Raw genomic sequence first — 24,900 nt, forward strand, 5'->3', positions numbered from 1 at the left:
CACTTGGCGGCTGTAGTTCCCTTCCTCAGATTGCTCGGGAACTGGCTCTGTCGGTTCAACATGTACGGTAGGTTCGTCCCTATTCAACATCCGTCTCATTTCTTCCCTTTGTTCAGCCAACATAGCCCGAATCATGGCTTGAACTCCAGCCATGGTGACTGGCTCAGGCGCAACTTCTTCTACAACAGGTATTTGCTGAACCACTGAGGGTTGGTTTCTGTTCCCATTTGCGTTTACGTTTCCGCTACGGGTTCTTTCCATCTTGATCTATACACCGAATAAGGTGAATCTAGATCTTAATTTAGGATTGACGTCTTAAATCATCCTTATCACCCCGAAACGTTTATATGCTAGTTCTAATATCATAGTTAAACGCTTAGAATCCTAAACACATAAGGTTTCCAGATCCGGTCGGCAACAGACCATAGATCCGAACAAATAACAACATATCATGCACAAAGCATTTAGCACATAAAAGCAATTTAGGCATCATTCCTAAAATAAGCTAGTGCTCACACCTCACAATCATCGCTTATCATTCTAAGTTTAAGTCTAGAAATAAATCCATATTCCTAGTTCGCTTAAACTAATGCTCTGATACCAACTGTGACATCCCCAATTTTCACGGCCAGAAAAGACCGATTTTGTTTATGCTTTATAAAAATCAGAGTACTTCATTTCATAAAAAGGTTGCGGAATTTGTTCCCAGAAAAACATGGTAAATACGTTATTAAAACATTTTCGAAGGAACGTATTTATTTCATTTTAAAACGTTTGGGATGTCATCGTTAATACAGAAACATAAGCATAAACAGAACTTACAATATTTACACTAGTGATCTACATCTCTTTAAATCTCTCAGTGTAATGTCACTTCGTATCGTCACCTGTGTTATAAATAAACTGAGTGGGTCAAGTTGGGAAATCTGGTGAGTACATAGGGTTTTCAACCCACAATAATATAATTATTATGTTCAATCATCAAACAATTAACCCAATTACCCATCCCCATTATCTTCTTTACTCTTAAGGATTTAACCTAAGAGTCATCTATCCTGCATTCGTTTATTCTGAAGCCCCTTACTTCCAGGGTTATAGGACTGACACTAAATCCATAGCTGCCGATGTTCGTTCGTAAAGCACTAAGTCCATAGCTGCTATATCCTACTCATCGGGTACTAAATCCATAGCTACCAGTGTTCAATAGGTACTAAGTTCATAGCTACCAATTCCTAACAGGTACTAAATCCATAGCTACCAACGTCTAACAGGTACTAAGTCCGTAGCTACCAGTGTTTGTCCCATAGGCACTAAGTCTATAGCTGTCAATGTATACTCACATCATCTTCTATCTCTCATCATTCATCTACTCATCTCATACCCAACATATTTGTATATATAAAATACGTATACAGTTTAAATTCTTTAAAACATGTATAAAACGTTCATCCAGCATAGACAGCAAGTATTCAGATAATATGCACACATAGCACGTAGTTTATATAAAATACTTCATATCTATGTGTAAGATGAAAGGGACTATGCACTCACTTGAAAGGTGGCGACTCAGCACTCGGACAGCGCTTCGATACTCTCAAAACGATTTTCCTTCGATAAAACCTAGTACCAATACCACTAGGGTTTAGTCTAACGATAACCGCGACAAATTAATAGTCTAGCTATTATTATTATTATATAAGCGTTAAATAACACTCAATATAACTCATAATAATAGCCCAAATACTCATTATAAGTTCCTAATAACGTTACTATATTAAAACATAAGCTATACTAAAGATAGGGTAGGCACAACTCACTTACAACGGGTTTTTCGCAAAACCGGGCTTCGCTGGAGCAGTGTTCCAGAGCCAAAAGGCTCTTTTCTCGAGGCTCCAGGAGCCTCGGGGCTTCCTTCGGGTGCTAGGGGGTTTACCCTAGGCTTTAGGGGGTTAGGGGGGCTTAGAGAGAGAGTTTAGAGAGAGAAAGAAGAGGGTTGAGGGGTGAGGAAGTTGGAATGCCCGACACCTCTATTTATAGTGAAAATATCTGATGGACTCTCCGAGTAGGGGGACCTACTCGCCAAGTTAGTCCGTGTGGTGGCCTTCTGGTGGTGCCACGTGTCCAATTCTGGTGGTGTCACGTCACCCCCTATCGCGTATCAGCCTTCGAACTTAGAAAAATCATAACTCTCGCATACGAGCTCCGTTTTCGACGTTCTTTATATCCACGCGTAGGTAAAATCAGAATCTACAACTTTCTTTTAGACTCCGTTGGCTAACTCTCGACCGATCTCAAATTTAACAGTAAGAGGCGTTTAGACTGTTAAATGACCGCGAAGAATTCGTAACTCCTTCATACAAACTCCGTTTTCGTCCATCTTTTTACCGTTGAGTTCCTATTAATGAGATCTTCAACTCTCATTTAGGTCGCGTAAGCCAAAAACCGCTCGAAGTAAAATTCGAGTTTCGGGTCGTGCACTGCTAAGCCGAATCTTAGAAAAATCATAACTTCCTCATACGAAGTCAGATTTGGGCGTTCTTTTTATCGACGCTCTTAGTTTAACATATTCTACAACTTTTGTTTAGATTTCTAAGGCTAAATCTCGCTCTATCGTAAATTCACTATTTACGCTTCCCGGTGCCGTGTCGGTTTTGCCGTAAAACTTCGACGGGCCATAATTTCTTCGTTATAACTCGGATTTCGGCGTTATTTATATGTACGGAAACCTTGTGACATATTCTACAGCTTGGTTAAGATTATTTATTCTAAATAATCTTTTGTCGAAAAGTCGTTTTCGACCCCTATTCCCTCTAAATTGACTAGCCCGGATCTACGAGCGTTACAATTATCTCCCCCTTAGGATGATTACGTCCCGGAATCATCAACGAAACCGGGCTCGTATATTGACTCCATACGTCATCTATTCATCCTAGGTAATAATTTATAACTTCTATATTCCTTCAAGTCTATCTCTTTAGACTCATTGACTGCAAGCAGTACTCGATCGTGCACCTGCTCTCTACCTAAGGTTAGACTCCAAATTATGACCTTCAAGTCACAATCTTGATCCTTAATGGATACGAACTTGAGATGACTTCTTTTATTACTACTATGGATCGATGTGTCATATTCTAATGACCTATCATCGCATGTTGCAACACTTAGACTTAGGTCTCTTAGAGTTAAATTCTAAAACAGACTATGCCTTCCTTCATGTTCTAATGTGATATAATCACATTTTAACATTAGGCATTTCTAGCTACCAACTTCTTTAACAACAAGTGCGATATTTCTATTGATCACTTTGATTTCAATCGTTTGGTTTAAGTCGGACGCTACATCAAACTTGGTTCTCTGAACCGCGTAACCTACTCATCGTAGTCGGACTTAATGTGATATGACCACTAGGGTCGGGATAACAACAATCTTCTTAGTCATGACCGAAACAATGGTAACGACATACTTGAATAAAACGAAATCAATTACTAGCTTCTTGGTACCCTCATGACTTTCCCTGATCCAAGTGTGAGTCATGTGCTTCCGGTAGTATAGGCCTCTACTACCATTCACACCTACTCATACTTGTTCCAAGTATTGTCTCGCAGTTTCCCAAGTCACCATGCAGCAAATCACACAATCATTCAACACATCATATAACAAAACGAAGGTTTTATATTAATTCTTGAAACGATTACATAGGTGTTCAAGTTCACCCTAGACTATGCCTCTACTAGGCTACATCATACGAAACTATGGCTACTGCATAATCCGATCTTCGGGTAAGAAGTCCTCATTCTTGATTCCTCGCATGGTTCTCTGCTTCGTCAAGGATCATGTGAAATGACCTTGGCCTTGGTGGTGTTTCTGGTCTTGCTGCTTTATTTTTCCTTGGGCAGTCTCTGGACATGTGCCCCTTGCCTCCACATTCGTAGCATACTTTATCATTATGTGTGCAGTCCTTGGAATAGTGATCAGTCCTCCCACACTTGTAACAAGTCACTTCTTCGTTGCACTTCCCACCATGCTTCTTCTTGCATTTATCACACCATCTCGCTTCACCTCCATCTCCTCCTCCAAGCTTTGAGAATTTGCTTTCCTTGTTGGACCTTGAATATCCTTCAAACTACCGCTTCTCTCCTGCCTTATCTTTTTCTAGACCCTTTTCTCTTATCTGGGCCTCTATGTTCTTAGCTGCCCTAACAGCTGTTTTCAAGGTAGTTGCCATTTTGACCATTGGGCCAAAGTCAGTGGGCAGTCCGTTAGCAAACCTATCAATCTTGGAGAGTTCAGTAGGCACCAAGTAGGGGAATAGCTTCATCCTCTCGGTGAATGCGGTGGCATACTCATCAACACTCATCTTCCCTTTCTTCAGGTTCTGAAACTCGTTGTTTAGGTCTATGAGATCTATCTCTGAGCAGTACTGCATTTTCAACTGTTCCAGGAACTCCTCCCATGACATCCTTATGGCTTCTCCTCGTGGCATCGTATCTGCCAATAGCTTCCACCAGCTCAAGACTCCAGTTTTTAGTTGTCTTACAGCGAAGAAAGTTCCTCTGTTTCTCGCTACAGTCGTAGCTCTCAAACACCATTTCCATCTCGAAGATCCAACCCATAATCTCAACCGACTTTGGGCTTCCTGAGAGACTTGGTGGTTTCGCACCTAAGAAATTCTTGTACATCCGCCCATCCTTGTTGTTTCTCCCTTCTGGGCCATCCCTTTGCTCACCTTGAGTCCCTACTTGACTCACTTGGCGGCTGTAGTTCCCTTCCTCAGATTGCTCGGGAACTGGCTCTGTCGGTTCAACATGTACGGTAGGTTCGTCCCTATTCAACATCCGTCTCATTTCTTCCCTTTGTTCAGCCAACATAGCCCGAATCATGGCTTGAACTCCAGCCATGGTGACTGGCTCAGGCGCAACTTCTTCTACAACAGGTATTTGCTGAACCACTGAGGGTTGGTTTCTGTTCCCATTTGCGTTTACGTTTCCGCTACGGGTTCTTTCCATCTTGATCTATACACCGAATAAGGTGAATCTAGATCTTAATTTAGGATTGACGTCTTAAATCATCCTTATCACCCCGAAACGTTTATATGCTAGTTCTAATATCATAGTTAAACGCTTAGAATCCTAAACACATAAGGTTTCCAGATCCGGTCGGCAACAGACCATAGATCCGAACAAATAACAACATATCATGCACAAAGCATTTAGCACATAAAAGCAATTTAGGCATCATTCCTAAAATAAGCTAGTGCTCACACCTCACAATCATCGCTTATCATTCTAAGTTTAAGTCTAGAAATAAATCCATATTCCTAGTTCGCTTAAACTAATGCTCTGATACCAACTGTGACATCCCCAATTTTCACGGCCAGAAAAGACCGATTTTGTTTATGCTTTATAAAAATCAGAGTACTTCATTTCATAAAAAGGTTGCGGAATTTGTTCCCAGAAAAACATGGTAAATACGTTATTAAAACATTTTCGAAGGAACGTATTTATTTCATTTTAAAACGTTTGGGATGTCATCGTTAATACAGAAACATAAGCATAAACAGAACTTACAATATTTACACTAGTGATCTACATCTCTTTAAATCTCTCAGTGTAATGTCACTTCGTATCGTCACCTGTGTTATAAATAAACTGAGTGGGTCAAGTTGGGAAATCTGGTGAGTACATAGGGTTTTCAACCCACAATAATATAATTATTATGTTCAATCATCAAACAATTAACCCAATTACCCATCCCCATTATCTTCTTTACTCTTAAGGATTTAACCTAAGAGTCATCTATCCTGCATTCGTTTATTCTGAAGCCCCTTACTTCCAGGGTTATAGGACTGACACTAAATCCATAGCTGCCGATGTTCGTTCGTAAAGCACTAAGTCCATAGCTGCTATATCCTACTCATCGGGTACTAAATCCATAGCTACCAGTGTTCAATAGGTACTAAGTTCATAGCTACCAATTCCTAACAGGTACTAAATCCATAGCTACCAACGTCTAACAGGTACTAAGTCCGTAGCTACCAGTGTTTGTCCCATAGGCACTAAGTCTATAGCTGTCAATGTATACTCACATCATCTTCTATCTCTCATCATTCATCTACTCATCTCATACCCAACATATTTGTATATATAAAATACGTATACAGTTTAAATTCTTTAAAACATGTATAAAACGTTCATCCAGCATAGACAGCAAGTATTCAGATAATATGCACACATAGCACGTAGTTTATATAAAATACTTCATATCTATGTGTAAGATGAAAGGGACTATGCACTCACTTGAAAGGTGGCGACTCAGCACTCGGACAGCGCTTCGATACTCTCAAAACGATTTTCCTTCGATAAAACCTAGTACCAATACCACTAGGGTTTAGTCTAACGATAACCGCGACAAATTAATAGTCTAGCTATTATTATTATTATATAAGCGTTAAATAACACTCAATATAACTCATAATAATAGCCCAAATACTCATTATAAGTTCCTAATAACGTTACTATATTAAAACATAAGCTATACTAAAGATAGGGTAGGCACAACTCACTTACAACGGGTTTTTCGCAAAACCGGGCTTCGCTGGAGCAGTGTTCCAGAGCCAAAAGGCTCTTTTCTCGAGGCTCCAGGAGCCTCGGGGCTTCCTTCGGGTGCTAGGGGGTTTACCCTAGGCTTTAGGGGGTTAGGGGGGCTTAGAGAGAGAGTTTAGAGAGAGAAAGAAGAGGGTTGAGGGGTGAGGAAGTTGGAATGCCCGACACCTCTATTTATAGTGAAAATATCTGATGGACTCTCCGAGTAGGGGGACCTACTCGCCAAGTTAGTCCGTGTGGTGGCCTTCTGGTGGTGCCACGTGTCCAATTCTGGTGGTGTCACGTCACCCCCTATCGCGTATCAGCCTTCGAACTTAGAAAAATCATAACTCTCGCATACGAGCTCCGTTTTCGACGTTCTTTATATCCACGCGTAGGTAAAATCAGAATCTACAACTTTCTTTTAGACTCCGTTGGCTAACTCTCGACCGATCTCAAATTTAACAGTAAGAGGCGTTTAGACTGTTAAATGACCGCGAAGAATTCGTAACTCCTTCATACAAACTCCGTTTTCGTCCATCTTTTTACCGTTGAGTTCCTATTAATGAGATCTTCAACTCTCATTTAGGTCGCGTAAGCCAAAAACCGCTCGAAGTAAAATTCGAGTTTCGGGTCGTGCACTGCTAAGCCGAATCTTAGAAAAATCATAACTTCCTCATACGAAGTCAGATTTGGGCGTTCTTTTTATCGACGCTCTTAGTTTAACATATTCTACAACTTTTGTTTAGATTTCTAAGGCTAAATCTCGCTCTATCGTAAATTCACTATTTACGCTTCCCGGTGCCGTGTCGGTTTTGCCGTAAAACTTCGACGGGCCATAATTTCTTCGTTATAACTCGGATTTCGGCGTTATTTATATGTACGGAAACCTTGTGACATATTCTACAGCTTGGTTAAGATTATTTATTCTAAATAATCTTTTGTCGAAAAGTCGTTTTCGACCCCTATTCCCTCTAAATTGACTAGCCCGGATCTACGAGCGTTACATGTGTCAATTTACCTTCTCTCTAGATCTACTTTTCTTCCTTCATTACACGTATGTAATCCCTCTGAATTAGGAATCCAAATTTAGAAAAGATGATATTAGTCCAATAAATCAACAATTAATCATCTACCGATTGAATTGATATATTTTAGACAATAATTCAACAAAGTAATCGTCAACTGATTTGAATCTTGATTGGAGAATTAAATTCAATTTCATGTTTACCAAAGACCCTAAATCTTGGGAAATCATTCATCCCAATTTGTTTCCTCCTCTATTCTCGCCTGATCTGTAACGCCCCAAAATACGGGCCAAAAATTTCATTTTTAATTAAGTGATTTGCAAAACGTTTGTAACAAAATATCATTCGACCATATCATTTAATAAAACATGTCTCGTGTCTGTAAACCAAAACGTAAATCATAATAATATCAGAGTACAAATCCCAGAATGTCTCATAGTGCGGAAAAACAAGAGCGTGTGTGTGATATGCCGCTACCGCGCCAGCTCCTTCCCCTTGGCTGAAGAGGTACCTGAAACAACAACTAAAAACCGTAAGCACGAAGCTTAGTGAGTTCCCCCACTGTACCACATACCATATAACCACATATCATACATATATTGTCAGGCATATCTGGGTGCCCGACCTACCCTTTCGGTCCTCTCGACCGGATATTAGCTAGCATATCTGGGTGTTAGCCTCCCCTTCGGTCCTCTCGACCGGATACTAACTAGCATATCTGGGTGTTGGTCTCCCCTTCGGTTCTCTCGACCGGATGCTGGGGACTATTTCACCCCCTACTACTACCATATAACACATATCACATAATCTATCTAGCATGGCTGGGCATGACTGCCCCTTCGGCCCTATCGACCGGTAAACCGGGGACTATCTCCCCTACTGTCACTATCACATAGCATCATATCATACTAGAACATAAACATAACACATGTGGTAGCAACCCTAGATGAATATCACAGAGACAATCATCTAATCATACAACTCCTACTAGTGGGCCGACATTGTGGCCGTTGACCCACTGCTACTGGAAGGTAACTCGCCTCGAAAGTAGCTGCTGAAAGTCTGCTTGCTGAGCGCCTGACTGCTGAACCGGTAATCCTCCAGCTATAAATCATGAACATAGATTAGACACTCATAAATACCCTTAGGTCAAATGACTGACCCTCCCTTGGTCCAAGGTCAACTCCTTGGTCAAAGTCAACTTCCAGTTGACTGGACTCGTCGAGCCATGGCATAGACTCGCCGAGTCCTTCTCCTACTAACCCGGTCCTACTCGACAAGTCCTTCTTCCCACTCACTGAGTCACCCTTAACTCACAACTTGGGACGATTGAACCGACTCGTGACCCGACTCGCCGAGTCCATGAACAACTCGCCGAGTTCCCACGAGTAGATCTCCTGCTCGCTTCCAAATCCTCACCAGAGCATCTTTTTGAGGATTTGGGTTTATGGGACTATTGCTACACGCTAAATTGCTAATTCCGCGTGCAGATACGAAGGGTTGGACCTCCAACACTTAAACCCCTCTCACTCAGTAACAGTTCATCTGACTCGCCGAGTTTGAAGAACAACTCGTCGAGTACCAGGTAATCTTCATAGAACTCGCCGAGTTGTTCCTCCAACTCGCCGAGTCTAAGGCCATCTTCATAGAACTCGCCGAGTTCCGCTTTGGGACTCGTCGATTCCCTTCGACCCACTTCCCATACAGACCAAATCTAAGACATGCAACGCTTCCAAACCATATATCTATGTTCCTAGGGCATGCTTATCACGTAAAGTTGCAAACTTTACGTGCATGCATGGCCCTACAAGCTCCAAAAGGCAAATCCAAGCTTTTTATGAGGTCATACACTAAATGGGGACCTCAATCACTCCAACCACAGAAACTTTATACTCCTAATACGTCCATAAGGTCTAGATCTGAAGTCCTTTCGGATCATTAAGCACAAACACAAGGAGTATGGTGTTTTAGGGCTTGAAAACCACCATTTTAGGGACAAAAAGGGATCTAATGAACTAGTGATCAAGGTAGGGACTTTTCTACCTGAATGGAAACCTCTTGCAGGGTAGTTGTCGGATCTACTTCCCCTCCTTGCACTCCTCCACCTCCTTCTTCTTCTCTTAAGCTTCAAACTTCCTTCACAAGGCCAAAATCACTCACAAGGACAAAAAAGGGCTAGGGTTTCGCTCTTCAGCTCTCTGGAAGTGTTAGGGACAAAGGAGGCCAAGTTAGAGCGTTTAAATAGGGTGCAAACACTCGGATGAGGGTTTTTGCCCAAACAGGGTCTACTCGCCGAGTCCGAGAACCGACTCGCCGAGTCCAAAGTTCAGTCCCCGCGTCTTATCCCGCTCCTACTCGGCGAGTTGGTCCATCAACTCGCCGAGTCCAAGACAAAAATGCATTATTTTAAAAATGTTAATTACAAGGAGTACGTACCGGGAACCAGGTGCTACATGAACCCTCTCTCTATATCGATTCTCACTTTGAAAACCCTAATAGTCATTCAACACCATAATCACAGAGCTTCGAAAGGAACTAATGATGAGGAACCAATGTAAAATGGTCAAGAGGTTCATTATATATTATCAAGGTAATAATTCAAGAAACTTTAGACTTAATTATGTATGCAAGGGAAAAAAAAGATAAAACCTTATTATCGTAAATTGAATTGATACAGAGAATGGTTTGTTATGCAAGTTATTGAGGCGATGTTTGTTATAAATTTGTTTTTGTGTGTTTTCAGTTGTTCTATGGGGTGCTATAGTACCCTGGACTCGGGAGAGTGCGAAGATGAATTTTTTTCTCAGGTATATTGTTGAGATTCCTTGATTTTGACAAGACCTTCACGGTCTTTACTGTAATTTGGAGTAATTGCATGTTTTTTTTGGTTTTTCCATTTTGTTATGTTGTATGTTAATAGGATTTTTAATATCTTTTAGTTCGAAACAAATTTCATTATAAAAAATAGGTTTAAAATTTAATCTGGCAGTAGTTTTTGTGGATAATGACTTATAGAATATAACACATTGGTGATCGCTTAATAAATATTTAGTTATTTTTATAAAGTAATGCATTAAAAAAGTCCAGAATTTTAATTTAAAAGTTATATTTATAAAAAAATGTTGAAACGAAAACAAATACTATTACTTAATTGAAAATTTGCACGTGAAAATTTATTAAAAGCACATTACTAATTAAAAACTGCTAAATTTATTTACCCGTTGAAAATAATATAAATATATTAATATGTATGTTATTTTTCAATTTTAGTAAGTTTAAAAAAAATGTTGCAAACAGTTTGTTTTGTTATAAATTTGGTCATATACCTTTATTCTTGAAAAAAAAAAGAAGTCATATTCAAGTTAGCAATATACATGACATCAAGTTAAAGATGATTAAAACTCAATCTACTTGATTTATCATTGATGTTTAATTTATTAAAAAAAAGAAGGATACAATGTTTTAGAAATCAGTTCGAACAAACCTGTTGAATGTAGGATGAGAACGATTCAGTACTGATGAGTTTTATTTCAATTTAAAATGATTCGATGAATTTACAAAATAAAAAAAAGAACTTGTACAAAGAAATAAGAAAGCCAAATTTCATTATTTGCCGTCCAACTAATGTAGTTACAAAGAACACATTCATATATTCTTTCATAAAATGTCGCCAAAAACAATATGTTATATCAACCTCATTCGCTAACTCCGGATGATCAAGGAATCAAAGCATATGACTACTAATTGAATATAATTATAACATATTATGTTGTGTTTAAATGAATACTGTAATTTTTAATTTGTCATATAGCAATGTCATTTCCATAATTGATTGTAGTTTTTATACAAATTTATATTGCATTTTACAAAATCATGATATTCATAACAATGTAACTATTAATTTTAATTAATCAATAATATATTTCTTTCTTACCCGTAGTTTCCACGGGTTGTAACCTAATATATATATATATATATATATATATATATATATATATATATATATATATATATATATATATATTTCATTTTAAGTTTTAAATCAAAGTTCAAAGACATATTTAAGAAATATAATTTAATAACATATTAATAAATTTGTTGATAATGAAAAAAGTTTAGATTATAAATTTATGATATATATACTCTTAAATTTTGACTTTGAATGCATTTTTATTATTTTTCTTTCCTTTTTTACTCTAAAAATAGAAAAAAGAAAAAGAGAAAAAGAAAGGGATTTTATTTAATTATATCTCTAAACTTCTTTATTTTTTTCCATATCAATAACTAGGATTAAAGAAAGAGGAATGTCAACGCATCCGAAAAAAACATATAATCTCTATCAACAAATAACCAAACCATATAGTATTTATCGATGCTACGAAAAGATATGGTTTTAGATCTCGTATTGAAAATCATCATTCATTTCATTGTAATGTAATCATCACGTAAATAATATTAATTTTTTGTTAAATAAAAAAAAATCATTTCTTCTTCAATATTCCCCTAAAAGACTCATTTATTTTTTCGTAGGGTTTTCATTCCATTTTTCATATAGCTAAAAGAAATAAGATCAATATTTTTTATAATAGACACCCATGACAAATGTTGGTGATTTTTATCGATTTTCATGACAACATTAACATCATTCAAAAAAAAATAGTGATGTATTAAAGTTTATGTAGTCATATTAGTAATGGAATAATATATATGTTTTCTATCGAAAATATAAAAGTTTAATGTAAAAGTTTAAAATTGATATCATCAAGCTTTTTTAAGTCATTTGGCTCTGTGTCATCTGTCATCTAGCCATGCAAGCATAATAATTCATAGAAAATATATATTTAAATCTTTTTAATTTATATTAACTAAATAGTTACTAAGATTAATGTCGTAACAATATATTGTCTTGTTTTTAAAAATACCATTGATAGAATGATATTTTAAAAAACAAAAAAATAGTTCATTTGTTTTTGTTTATTTATTTATTTATGACATTAACCCTAGTTACTATTTTACTAGTTATTATTTTACAAAAGGTGCACCATTTTGATTTAACTCCCCCTCTCCACAAGACTTTCATCTTATTCCACTAAACAATGTCAACCACCATATTTGACTTTTGAAATAGTACATATTATCCTAATCAATAAAGAATTACTCATATATAAATAGTACATATTATCCTAATCAATAAAGAATTACTCATATATGATCAATAATAACATATTTAAAGTTTTACATAGACGTAACGAATAAATAAGCAATAAGTTGTGCCACTAATCTGTTTTGGATGACAAAATTAATTCTTTTAAAAACATCCATAGATTTTGGGGTTATAAAATTATTATGCATGACTCGTTAGACTTTATTGAAGATATCCATAGCATATGACACAAGGAAACCGAATATATCAAACGCAAAAGGTATGAACAGAAATGTCTTGTATGCTCAAGAGTCATATTAAAATGACATTGCTAGTTAACATATGATCATAAAGAGTTACACTAACAACTTGATATAACTGATTATTTATTAGAAATTAATTATAATAAATATTTATAAACTCGTTTAATTAATTGAGAATTATTTATTTCATGGAAATATTAATCTTCAATGGCAAGTAGCATAATATATCATAATGTATGATTTATTAAGTCGCTAGGTGTGAGACTCATATATTATACAGGTTGATTAAAACAAAATATTAAATACGAAGGAGTAAACGGAAAGTTTATTTATATTTGAAATTTGAAATAAGTGAAAGTTATGAGAAAAAAAAGTTAAAAAAATAAACATGCAAAAAATAAATAAATTAAAATTACATGTTTAGTTGTCAGATCCATATACTAAACATGTTAATTATAAAAATGTTAAATATGAAGGTTTAAACTGTAATTATTAAAAATTGGAATTAAAATTTAAAACAAATATAGTTAGTATGGTATATTTAATTTATGGAAACTAAATTAATGATATATTGGAAAATGAAAAATGATGTAAATGACAAGTGAAAAGTGGTAAATGTATATCTCTAAATTAACACAAATTGACATTTGGCAAATTGAAGGAAAGAATGACATGTGACAAAATTATTTTCATTTATTATGGAGGAATGATGTATATTATTTTGGACTAGAAATACTCTTTTTTCTTTTTGCTAAAAATTAAAGTTTATATATTGTAAAGAGTTATAAGAATTTTATCAACTTTTTTCTCTTTTTATACAAAAAATATGAGTTAATTTCTAAGAAATAAGACATGGTCTTTTGAATATAATAAATGGAAAGTAAGCATGACTTAAAATGAATGGAAGACATGTACGCTTTAGGGTATGGAGTGCTTAAAGTGTTAAGAACTCCTGTGTAATTATTTAGCTTTATGAAGGCTTTAATACCTTCATTTTTTAGTAAAAAAATCACAACTTTCCCTCTCTAACACTCTCATTGTTCTTTCAAAGTGTTAGAAGAAGTTACTTGCTCTCTTTAAGTCAAATTTTGGTTTTGGCTTAAAGCTTAAGAGTTGTGAATAGCATCTCTTCAAGTTGGTTCTTGTTGGTGTCTCAAAAGGAAAGGTTCATTCATATTCTCCTAGCCCCCCCCCCCCCCCCCCTCCTTAAGGATCCAAAGACAACAAAGATGGTTTATTCTCTTACTCTTCTATGGTTGGTGTTTTATCTTTCTATTACTTGCAATATGATCATTGATGGGTTATAACAAGCTTATGTTATTTCTAAAATATAAGTCTTATATTTGCTAATATTTTGAGTTTTTGAAACTACTTTTGAAATAAAACCCAACATAAACGTGTGTTGATTTTCATGCACATTTTCTCATGTTTTTCCACTTTGAACAACAGAACTTTTAAAGAAACATGTCCTATAGTGAAAACCCCACATCCCAAGCACACAAGACTACAAGAGAAGAAACCCTTTGTTAGATCCACACATGTATGCTTCCCTTTAAACCCATCCAAAAACTTAAACGTCACTTGGGCTAAGTGTTGATCTTCCTTCCAACAAGTTAGTCAGAAAGTCCATATGTATCTCTTTCACGACATAAACCCCAATGTGCCTAAATATGTTGAAAAGAACATTCCTAACCAGATCGTGTCGGTACTTGAAACCTGAAAGCTCTTTACAATGAATTACATGCTCTCTAAAGGAGTCTAAGCATGCCTTGCGACAAACATGACATGTCTCATCAATAAGAAATAAATGGATCAGAAGGCAATACTTGATGATAGCACGATAATTCACTAACGATATATGCTGACAAGAACCTGTCAATAGAAATAGTCATAAGAAAATGACAAAACTGTAAGAATGGTCCTTGTGGTATTCAAAAAACTTTGGATGAGGTCCAAAAACTTTTCCACTTGCATAGAAGGTCCAAAATCAATGTTTTTCTGTGTTTTTGGTCCAAAAAAACTTGAAAACACAGATATGCCCTTTTATTTTCTTTTTTTATATTTTTATAATTACTTTTATACCAATTTAACTTAAAATAAAAAGAAAAGGATTATCCACTCTCTCTCTCTCTCTCTCTCAAATCAAGATTCGTTCAACTAGTTCCTAGATAACTAAGTGGGTCTTGTATATTCTTCTCGAAAAAGTTGTTTATGTCGCTGAAAATGTTGTTAAGAAATAAGATCTAGATGATTTTGAAGCTGAGGTACTCCATATCCCCACATCCTTCCCCAAATTGCATCAATCGAAGTACCAGTCATACAATGTTCTTCGAGATGCGAGTTTCTTTATGATTCCTTCAAAAATAGTGACGAACATACTCTTTTTTATACAAAATGTTGTTAACATATCTGAATAGAGATATCTTGTTAATTGAAATATGTGTAGTGATTTCCAGGGAACCGGTTTCAGGCTACAAGTTAAAGGAAATCACTTGAAGTGGTATATTTGTAGGTAATGAAGAGAATGGTGTAGATGAAACCGATGTTGCCACTAACACCCCATCTAAAACACCACACGACAGAACCCACAACCAATCTCCTCTCCCGCCGGAATGCATAACGACCTCACCATCGCTTGTTTAATCCGCGTCTTTGGTATCGTCTCCTCTCATGCCCGGACTGCAAAAACCTCGAAATCGATGAAGAATAGGTTTACGTTATGGAATGAGACAAAGATTGGAGCCCTACTCTCACCTTAATTGTGACAACCGTCAATTTTCAGTCAAGTCAAAGTCAACTAAAGTCAACAAGCCAAACCGGTCAACTCAATTTGCCGTGAGTACTAGAGTTTACGTTATGTAATTTCTAAACAACTCTCTATTCTAATGAGAGATCATAAATCGAAAAGTGCGTACATCTAGACCTCCTTAACCTAAAACGGTGGTACGTGGAGAGCCAAACCGATAAAACAATGTTACATACTCATCGGGAGTATGCAAGATCCTTAAACAAGGCTTAACGGGGTTTACGGACCCTGCAGTGCGTAGCCGGACACTCAAAAAGGTCGCCAATGAAACCTCTTTCAATCATTTTCACTCCATCTCTTCGTATCAGAAATCTCTCCCAAATCTCTCTAAGTATGAGAAATCTCTCCCAAATCTCTCTTTGTATGAGAAATCTCTCCAAGAATGTCAAATCTCTCCCAAATCTCTCTAAGTATGTGAAATCTCTCCCAAATCTCTCTAAGTATGTGAAATCTCTCCCAAATCTCTCTAAGTATGAGAAATCTCTCCCAAATCTCTCTTTGTATGAGAAATCTCTCCAAGAATGTCAAATCTCTCCCAAATCTCTCTAAGTATGTGAAATCTCTCCCAAATCTCTCTAAGTATGTGAAATCTCTCCCAAATCTCTCTCTGAATGAGAAATCTCTCCAAGAATGTCAAATTTCTCCCAAAACTCTCTAAGAATGTGAAATCTCTTCCAAATATCTCTTTGTATGTGAAATCTCCCCAAGTATGTCAAATCTCTCTGAGTATGTGGAATCTCTCTCAAATCTCTCTCGAAATCTCTCCCCAACTTTCTATAATCACTCGGGGCATCCCGACCCTCGAATTTGGCGAAAATAGCCCAAAAACGGAAGTCTACGCGAAAAACGGACCTTAGGAACCGAAACCCCTCTTAGGAACCGAAAGCACTGTTCATGAACCGAACCGAAGGTGCTGACTTATGAACCGAACCGAGAGTACTGTTCATCCTAGCCGAACCTCGCATAGAAGGAAGAACCGAACCCGAAGGTACTGTTCATTACTGTTCACTACAGTTCCTTCGGTTCTGGCTTCTCTTCGGACCGAACCTTCTGACGAACCCTCGCCTTCGCTCCTTCTTCTGGCTCGCGCCTTCGCTTCCGAACCATGCACCCTCCTGACCGAACCTCGGCCTAGGACCGAGAGGTCTCGCTGGGAAGCTCATTTTTCTCCCGGTTTTCGCGTAGTTTTGCGTTTAAGGCCCGTTTTTAATTATTTTAACGCGGGGTTTTCACCCAAAATCATATTTTAACATAATAAACCCTAAATATTCACAATTTAATCATAAATTCATAAAAATCTCTATTTAAATAATAAAAGCAAGTGGGTAAAAGTACAAATAGGAGGAATGTTGACTTTGCTTTACTTTATGACACAAGCAACCACTCCCACACCCACTCTATGACCAGCCATACCTCCCCACCTTACCTAGGTCACATCAATGTCCTTTCCACTCAATCATCACTCCTTCCCACGTTTTTGAGAGCTGGATATTCATCCTCTCTCCTCATTTTCTCTCATTTGCTCTCATTTCACAAGAAGATCAAACTCTTTTCTCTCTCACTTTCTCTCTCTAGAAATTCGAGATTCAAGGGCTGATCTTGAGTTTTTCCTCCACATTTGGTAAGCATAATCCATTTCCTTTATGATTATCTCAATTATTTCCACTCAAATCATGGATACCTTACACAAACTCCATTATATTTGTGTTAGAGCTTCGAATCTTCAAGGGATTCTTCAAGTGTTCTTGGGTTGAACACTTCTCTTCTTCAACACTTATCTACTGAAATCACACAAGGTGAGTTCATACCCCTACATTTTCATGTTTTCTCAAGTTTTTAGGGGGGGAATACAAGTTAAAACACCAAGAACATAACTAAATTTTTCTAACAGCTTTCATCAGAAAAGTTGGACTCCATTCACGGACTGTTTTGGACATCTTAAACATTTTAGTTTTCAAAACTGTTTTAGGTGCATGTAGTTCCACTTCTTAGCTTTAAAATGACTACTTGTACATCTCCATACGATTTTTCTACAATTTATGGTGATTTTTACAAAACTGCCTATCATTTCAAACACCAATCCGGACCAGTCTGTGATTATGGACTTTTTCACCCAAGTTGGAGGTCATTAAAAATCATGATAAAAATTATGAGTAAACTAGACACATTTTGGGAACTCTCAGAATTTACGGATTTAGTTTTCGACTTCGTATGATTTTTCTATGGCTTTTCTAAAACAGTGCAGGAAGGTCTAATTTAGTTAACATCATATAACTTTCATAACACTTTGTATTATGTTGAGCAAAGTGTATAATAATAAATTCTAAGTATTGAATGTGTTTCTTTGCAAATTTTATCATCATAAACTGAAAATAAGTCATTCATGATAAGATTTATTCATTCATTTAGAACACGTATATAAACTATAATAAGCATAGTTTAATGGATTTCGTAATCCTAACGCTTTTTCATAAAAGAGTTCTTATATATTACAAACGTTTTGGATAAAACTATAATAGGTATAGTTTATGATACATCACATAACACACACGTACAAAAAGGGTACATTCATACAGAAAGGTTTTACACTCCCGCACACGACTTGTAAACTTGTTAACCTAAATTGTGAGACAATCTCTTTCCGTACTTCCGAGTGCGGGATATAAAAATCCTGTTAGTTATAATCAGAGTCTCCTGGAGGGAGAACGTGATAGTTGTGTATAGATCTATATTGGGTTTGACACCCCACACCTTGCTGCTAGCTACAGTTGGACCTGCAGATCTACGGGTGACAAATGTCATTTCAGTTTTACGACGCCTGAGAAATGTCGTGGCAGGTTCATTTAGTCTTAAGTATGATTATAGCGGCTCACATAAGGATATAACAATACATAAAGTTTACGGGATTTTTATAAAACTTAAAAGGGTTTTATGTCGATTTTAAAATCACTTTTATCTCAATAAGTACAGATATTACTGTACACTTTCGGTTTCGGTATTTATGACTACACATCATGTGATACCACATTTATAACTTTAAGTATGGACAATACTGGTTATTTTCTCGGTCCTGAGATTTAGGACTACATATACATAAAGTATTAACAAACATAAGAACTTACGGGAATTTCATTTAATTCAACCGCGTTTATGTCAATTTCAAACACATATCATTTTCCATTAGTAAGAAAGGTTACTTATATATTTTGGTCGTCGGTTATAAGACTACATTACATAAATTTTATAAAGAAAATATCGGATTTCTGGGTACATATTCTATCGCTTTTACAAGGAAAACGGTTTACTTCTCCAACAAAATCTCTTATGAACTCACCAACCTTTGTGTTGACACTTTTCAAAACTACTTGTATTCTCAGGAATTCAGTGAAAACAGGAAATCAACAACGTTTTGAGGATGGGACGATAGATCGTCAAATAGTTCATTTTGTTTCATAATGTAATTGATTCGAATCATGTAAACATATACTTTGGTGTAACTTTTTTTTTCCATTTATATTTATGATGGTTGTATTTACTTTGAGCACTATTATACTCGTTGTTGTGATACTCTACATGAAGTCCTCCACCCCCGGACGTTTCCGCCATCCTTGGTTTGGGGGTGTGACATTAATCAAAGTTGTTGGGGTTGATTATGGATTTTAGGGTTTTTAGGAGGGATGGTTGGAGAAGACGAAGAGGGTGAGAAAGAGAGAACGTAGGGTGGGGTGACTAGGGGAATAATACTTTTATTTTTATTTTTTAATTAATAAATTATTAAAAGAAATATAAAATTATTCAAAAATAAAAATAAAAAGGGCAAAACAGTTTTTTCAAGTTCTCCAAGGACCAAAAATCTAGAAAAACCTTGATTTTAGACATTCCATACAAGTTGAAAACCTTTTGACCCTATCTAAAGTTTTTTAAATACCATGGGACAAAATTTGTCTAAGAAAATTTTGAACTTGTACCCTTAGACACTTATATATTGTTATTGTGGTTATACACATATAATTACTGATACTATAATATTTGGGGGTGAATTTTAAATTCTCTGCCTGTAAATTATTTTGAGACAATTTGTCAAATGAACTACTGGTCATAGTGTACTCTAGTACCATAAGTGATAAGTGATATTCGGATACGGTGTCGTCTTGATATGTAGAGGAGGTCTTGAGGGATATAGAAGGCATCATCACTGCACTACTGCCTACCACTCTGATACAGAGGTTTATGATGGTGGGGTTTTAGAGCGGTGGCGCACGGCGGTCCTCTCTCTTTTTTCTCACTTGGCCTATTATCATCTTACACGCTCTACCGGTGCACAAAGTGTTGTTACAAATGGAGACGCAGTCATTAAGGCTTCGTTTGGTGTTCGAAGATCGTTCGGTTCTTAGCGAAACACAGCGCTCCTATGGTATGAACCAGAGCTGGCTTCTAATTGAGCCACAACAACATCCGAAAATCTCCGACGTCTGTAATCATCTTCTTCACATTTTCAACCTTCGTCGCTCGTGCCCTAATGGCATCCTCCTCTATGTAATTCTCTATCTCCCTATGTACCCCAATATGTTGATGTTGATGCAGAAAATCACAAAACCTCATTTCTCTTTAAATTACACAATAAGAAAGGGGATGCGTTTCCTCTAAAATATAATTTGGGGTAAAAATTAAATACGCTCTTATTAGTTTTTTATCTAATAAACAATCAAAACTGAAAATCACAATGGCCCTGTGGTGAATATTTTTGTTAGTGGTTCGGATTAGGTTTTGTTTCTTCTTTCTCCTCCTTTTCTTCTTCTTCTTCTCCTTTGAACAGCTATTGTGATCATCAAGTGACACAGAATTGTTATCCTAACCTCTGTTTACAATGTCAGTTTTACCTTAACTTAGTGAAATGAGCAATGCATTCTATCCCTGAAATAGCTGAATTCTTGTATTGAACATCAAACCAGTGTAGATAACCTTTAAATAATTAAATCCATGCGTGGAGTTTATTATTAGCCTACTACCATGGCCTCACAGTTCACATACAGTCCATGTGGGAGGAGATAATACCAACTCTCCCATGTCCCTGTGAGTTTTGAACAGAAACTAGATCCATTTGACTTGAACTCTGCAAGACTGCAACAAAATAGTGTTTTTACCCTATTATGGTCACTGATGGTTTTCAAAGTAAGTATCTTCTATTTTCTACCTCTTGCAGATGGAAGACTTTGTATTGCCCCCATCTGAGTCAACTCGAATCTTGAAGGACAAGGAAATAATTTGGTCAGCTTTATTTTTTTAACTTTTTACTACTTTCTTCATACAAAACATGTAACTAGTTCTTTAACAAGTGGACATATGTTTGTTTGTTACTTCAGTGTGAAAAGAAAAGAAATGGCTTTGGCTGAAGCAATAGAGGGGGCAAATGCTGGTAATTTACTTGACTATCCAGAAGTCAACAGGAAGCAACCTGTAAATAATGGCATGTTACTTCTAGCAAATGAAGAGTTTGATAAGGAAACTGGAGGATACCAAAGTGAATCTGAGGATGCTGAAGATGAAAAGTTGGAAGATGAACCTTCACCTATACAAACAGCTTCCAAGAAAAGAAAAGCCTCTAAAACATCTAGGAGCTCATCAAAGTAAGTCATGCAATCTAATGTTCATATCGTTTTTGTGTTATATTTATGATAAAGTTGACTTTCAAGTTTATTCGTTTTTGTGTTACATGATTTTGATTTTGTGAAACATAGGAAGAAGAAACACCGATCAATGATGGATGGAGTTGAAGATGAAGTTGTGACAGAGGACAACAACATTAATAATGACAAATTTTGTCCCATGAAAATCATTAAACCAAGCAAGGAGAAGGGGAGTGTTGAAACAATCCTTGTAGAGGTTAAATCTCCTCCCAAGGTGAAGAGGTAATTCATAATATATATATATATATATATATATATATATATATATATATATATATATACATTTATACATATAAGTTTTCTTGTTCCTTATTAAATTTGTTCTTGGGGTCTCTTTGGGTTTCATAGGAAGAAGAAACACAGGGTGGCAAGTGGTGATGAAGGTGAAGTTAGAGATGAAATTTGCAACATTGATGATGATAAAATCATTACCAAGAAGAAGATTAAACCAAATGAGGAACTAAAGAAGGAAGATGATGAAATAAGTGACGAAAAGGTTAAATCTTCTCGAAGGACAAAGAGGTAATTTGTAATCTTGATGCCATGTATGTGTATATAGACTAGTGTTAGAATTATGTAGGAATGATTCTCCATCTGTCTAATTTATGTAGGAGTGAAGAACATCAAGAAGACAATGTCCAAGGAATTGAACAAGCCTCTACTTCACCCGATGAGGCTAAAAAGGTCTTTTCATGCTTAGTTAAACAAATACAGCATTTTTATTTGCTTATTAATGATGCTAATTAACTTTTGGTATGAATCCTTAGGGCCCTAGTAGAAGTGCTAGAAGGAAAAAGGCTAAGAGACAATGGAAGCGAGAACTTAATAAAATTTCACAAAAGGTAAACAAAACTATTTCTTCAAATTTATTTCTCAATAAACTGCTGATTCATTTCTTGCAATCTCAATCTGCAGCCTGATACTGATACCCATCTAGAAGGGACAAATGACCACCCGAAGGGGCATGTTAGTAATTTTATATTTGAAAAATATGTGGTTTGTGCCCTAAGATGTAAACAAATCATCCATTTATAAATGTTTGTTTTCTCAATCAGGAAAAGAATTGGATAGAAGAAGAAAAAAGAAAATGTAATGGGAATACAGATGCTCAACTTGTTGCTTGTGTAGTCAAGCCAGGTCATATTCGCTTTGAACCTCTTGATGAAGGTATGTGCGTGTGTGTGTGTGTGTGAAAGAGAGAGAGAGATAAGATGACATTTTTATGGTTTCTTTGTTGAACAGATGAAGATGGAAGAGAGATTGAAGTAGCAGATGTATGTTTGGGAATGATTAGCTTCTTATATTGTAATTTTGTAAGTGGTTTTCTTGATTGAATTCCTGAGTTGTACACTTCAGGTAGCTTTTGAATGGAATGGAATCACGAGCAAGAAAAAGGGTCAAAAATGGGGATTAGAAAAGTATTCAGCTTCTAGAAAGATCGAGTCTCAAACATCAAGCAAAGAAGAATCCTCTCCAATTTTGAATGTAGACACAGTGGTTGACCTCAATGACTTTGAGAATCTCCCTCTATGCACCTCACCTAAGGTCTCTTTCCCTTTTCCATTCCATTTCCCAATTCCATTCCATTCATTTGCAATTCCATTCCTCTCCACCCAATCAACCAAACATTTTGTAGGAAGGTGATGTGATTGCATACAGACTTGTGGAATTATCATCTTCTTGGACTCCTGAGCTCTCTTCCTACAGAGTACATCTTTTAACCACAAATCATAACAACACCAATTTTGTTTTATAATTTATAATTAAAAATTAAAATTTGAATTTCCATTACAGGTTGGAAAAGTATCACATTTTGATTCCAATAACATAGTTCTGAATCCGGTGGCAGAGTATCCTATTCTTTTTGATAAGATGGATGAAGAGGGCCCAGATAATTACTCTCTTTATAAAGAAGATGGAAGTTTAGAGGTATGTCTTGTCATATGTTGTGTTGCTTAAAGTAACAGCTTTCTGATTCATTTTTGGTTTCCGAATTTGCCCTTGTTGTGTGCAGATCGATTTTACAGGTCTTGTTGATGTGCGTAGTGTGAAGCAAATGCAAAGTAATGGAGTTGGTCAAAGTCAAACTGTAACTCAGGGTGATGGAGTAAATTTGATCTCTAAGGACCCAAGTCCAGGTATATTTTATAACTAGTTGTCAATAATTCTTGAATAGATAAAATCACAGAATAAGGGAATATATGAGATTAATGGATGGATTGTTTATTAGTTTGTGAAGTAAGAAGAAACAAAGAAGGGAATAATGATAAGACATGGAGTGAAGTGATGGAGGCATTAAACAAAAAGAAATCAGAATTAGTAATGGAAGCAAATGAAGAGATGAAGAAGAAGAAGGATTCTGAATGGAATCGATGGTCATATAGAGCCTTAAGAGGAAGTGCACTTGGTCCAACAATGGCTTTATTAAGATCAAACAATAACATATAAAAATCATCCCAATCTTTTTTTTATTATTCTTTAAATACTGTTTTTTTTTTGTGATTCAAGGAAATTGGATTTAAACTGGTGTGTATGTTTTCAGGATTTGTTTTTTTCTTTTTTTTGGTATGCTTTCTTCAAGTCTTGCACAAATTTTGAGTGTTATTTGAACAGATATAATGTTTCGAAAAAAAAAACACCATGTGAATTTAAGATTTTGGAAACTTAGACCACCCTCATCGCCATCTAGCAATTACTTATCTTCAATTTTGTATGCTACATAAACCATCTTCTTGAAAATATGGAAAGCATTGCAAAGTTATATTTAATATTAAACAATGCTTTTCATTTTAGTATTTTATTTATTTAAACTATCTTTACTATTATAATAACTTACACACACACATAGAAGCTTATGGAATTATGATCGCTAGTTGATATATGTATAGCATATTAGGGGTGAGCATTTGGACCGGACCGGACCGGCGAACTGGATCATTTTTTTGGACCCCTGGGCCGGTTCTCGGTTCTAGGAATCTATCAAAACCGGTCCAGTTTTTTTTTTCTGGTCCGGTCCGGTTTTACCGAGTTTAGAACCCGTTGGACCCGATTTAAAAAAAATATTTGTAATATGTGAAATTTTTTAAACAACCATAACTCATTCGTTTTAAATCGGATTGACATGCGGTTTTTCCAACGTTTAATTTATAGTTTCTAGATGAATTTAAATTATAATTTTGTTGATTTTGGTATTATATTCAATGAGTTACGGTCTTTCAAAGTTGAGCTATCAACTCTGAAAAATTTCAGCTTTTCAGCAAGATTTTTAAAAGTTATAATCTGTGAAAATTTTTAAACAATCATAACTCATTCGTTTTAAGTCAGATTAACCTGTGGTTTTTTCCAACATTTAGTTTACAGTTTGTAGATGAATTTGGACTATAATTTTGTTG

The 24,900-nt window shown here is 36.1% G+C and overlaps 1 protein-coding gene across 1 annotated transcript; it reads left to right on the top strand.

The window, feature by feature from the left end:
- Window positions 1-19,974: 19,974 nt before the first annotated feature.
- On the top strand, window positions 19,975-24,100 carry LOC145069734 (sphere organelles protein-like protein). The gene is made up of 15 exons (XM_079016683.1): window positions 19,975-20,357; window positions 21,025-21,089; window positions 21,185-21,448; window positions 21,560-21,730; window positions 21,857-22,030; window positions 22,120-22,192; window positions 22,276-22,350; window positions 22,424-22,474; window positions 22,564-22,675; window positions 22,751-22,782; window positions 22,865-23,053; window positions 23,145-23,216; window positions 23,303-23,437; window positions 23,523-23,646; window positions 23,739-24,100. The coding sequence occupies exons 1-15, from the start codon at window positions 20,160-20,162 to the stop codon at window positions 23,954-23,956; spliced, it is 1,953 nt and encodes a 650-aa protein (XP_078872809.1). The 5' UTR covers window positions 19,975-20,159; the 3' UTR covers window positions 23,957-24,100.
- Window positions 24,101-24,900: the final 800 nt, after the last annotated feature.

The sequence above is a fragment of the Lactuca serriola genome, chromosome 8 (genome assembly GCF_051521515.1).
Source record: "Lactuca serriola cultivar US96UC23 chromosome 8, Lser_US96UC23_V15, whole genome shotgun sequence".
NCBI lineage: Eukaryota > Viridiplantae > Streptophyta > Magnoliopsida > Asterales > Asteraceae > Lactuca > Lactuca serriola.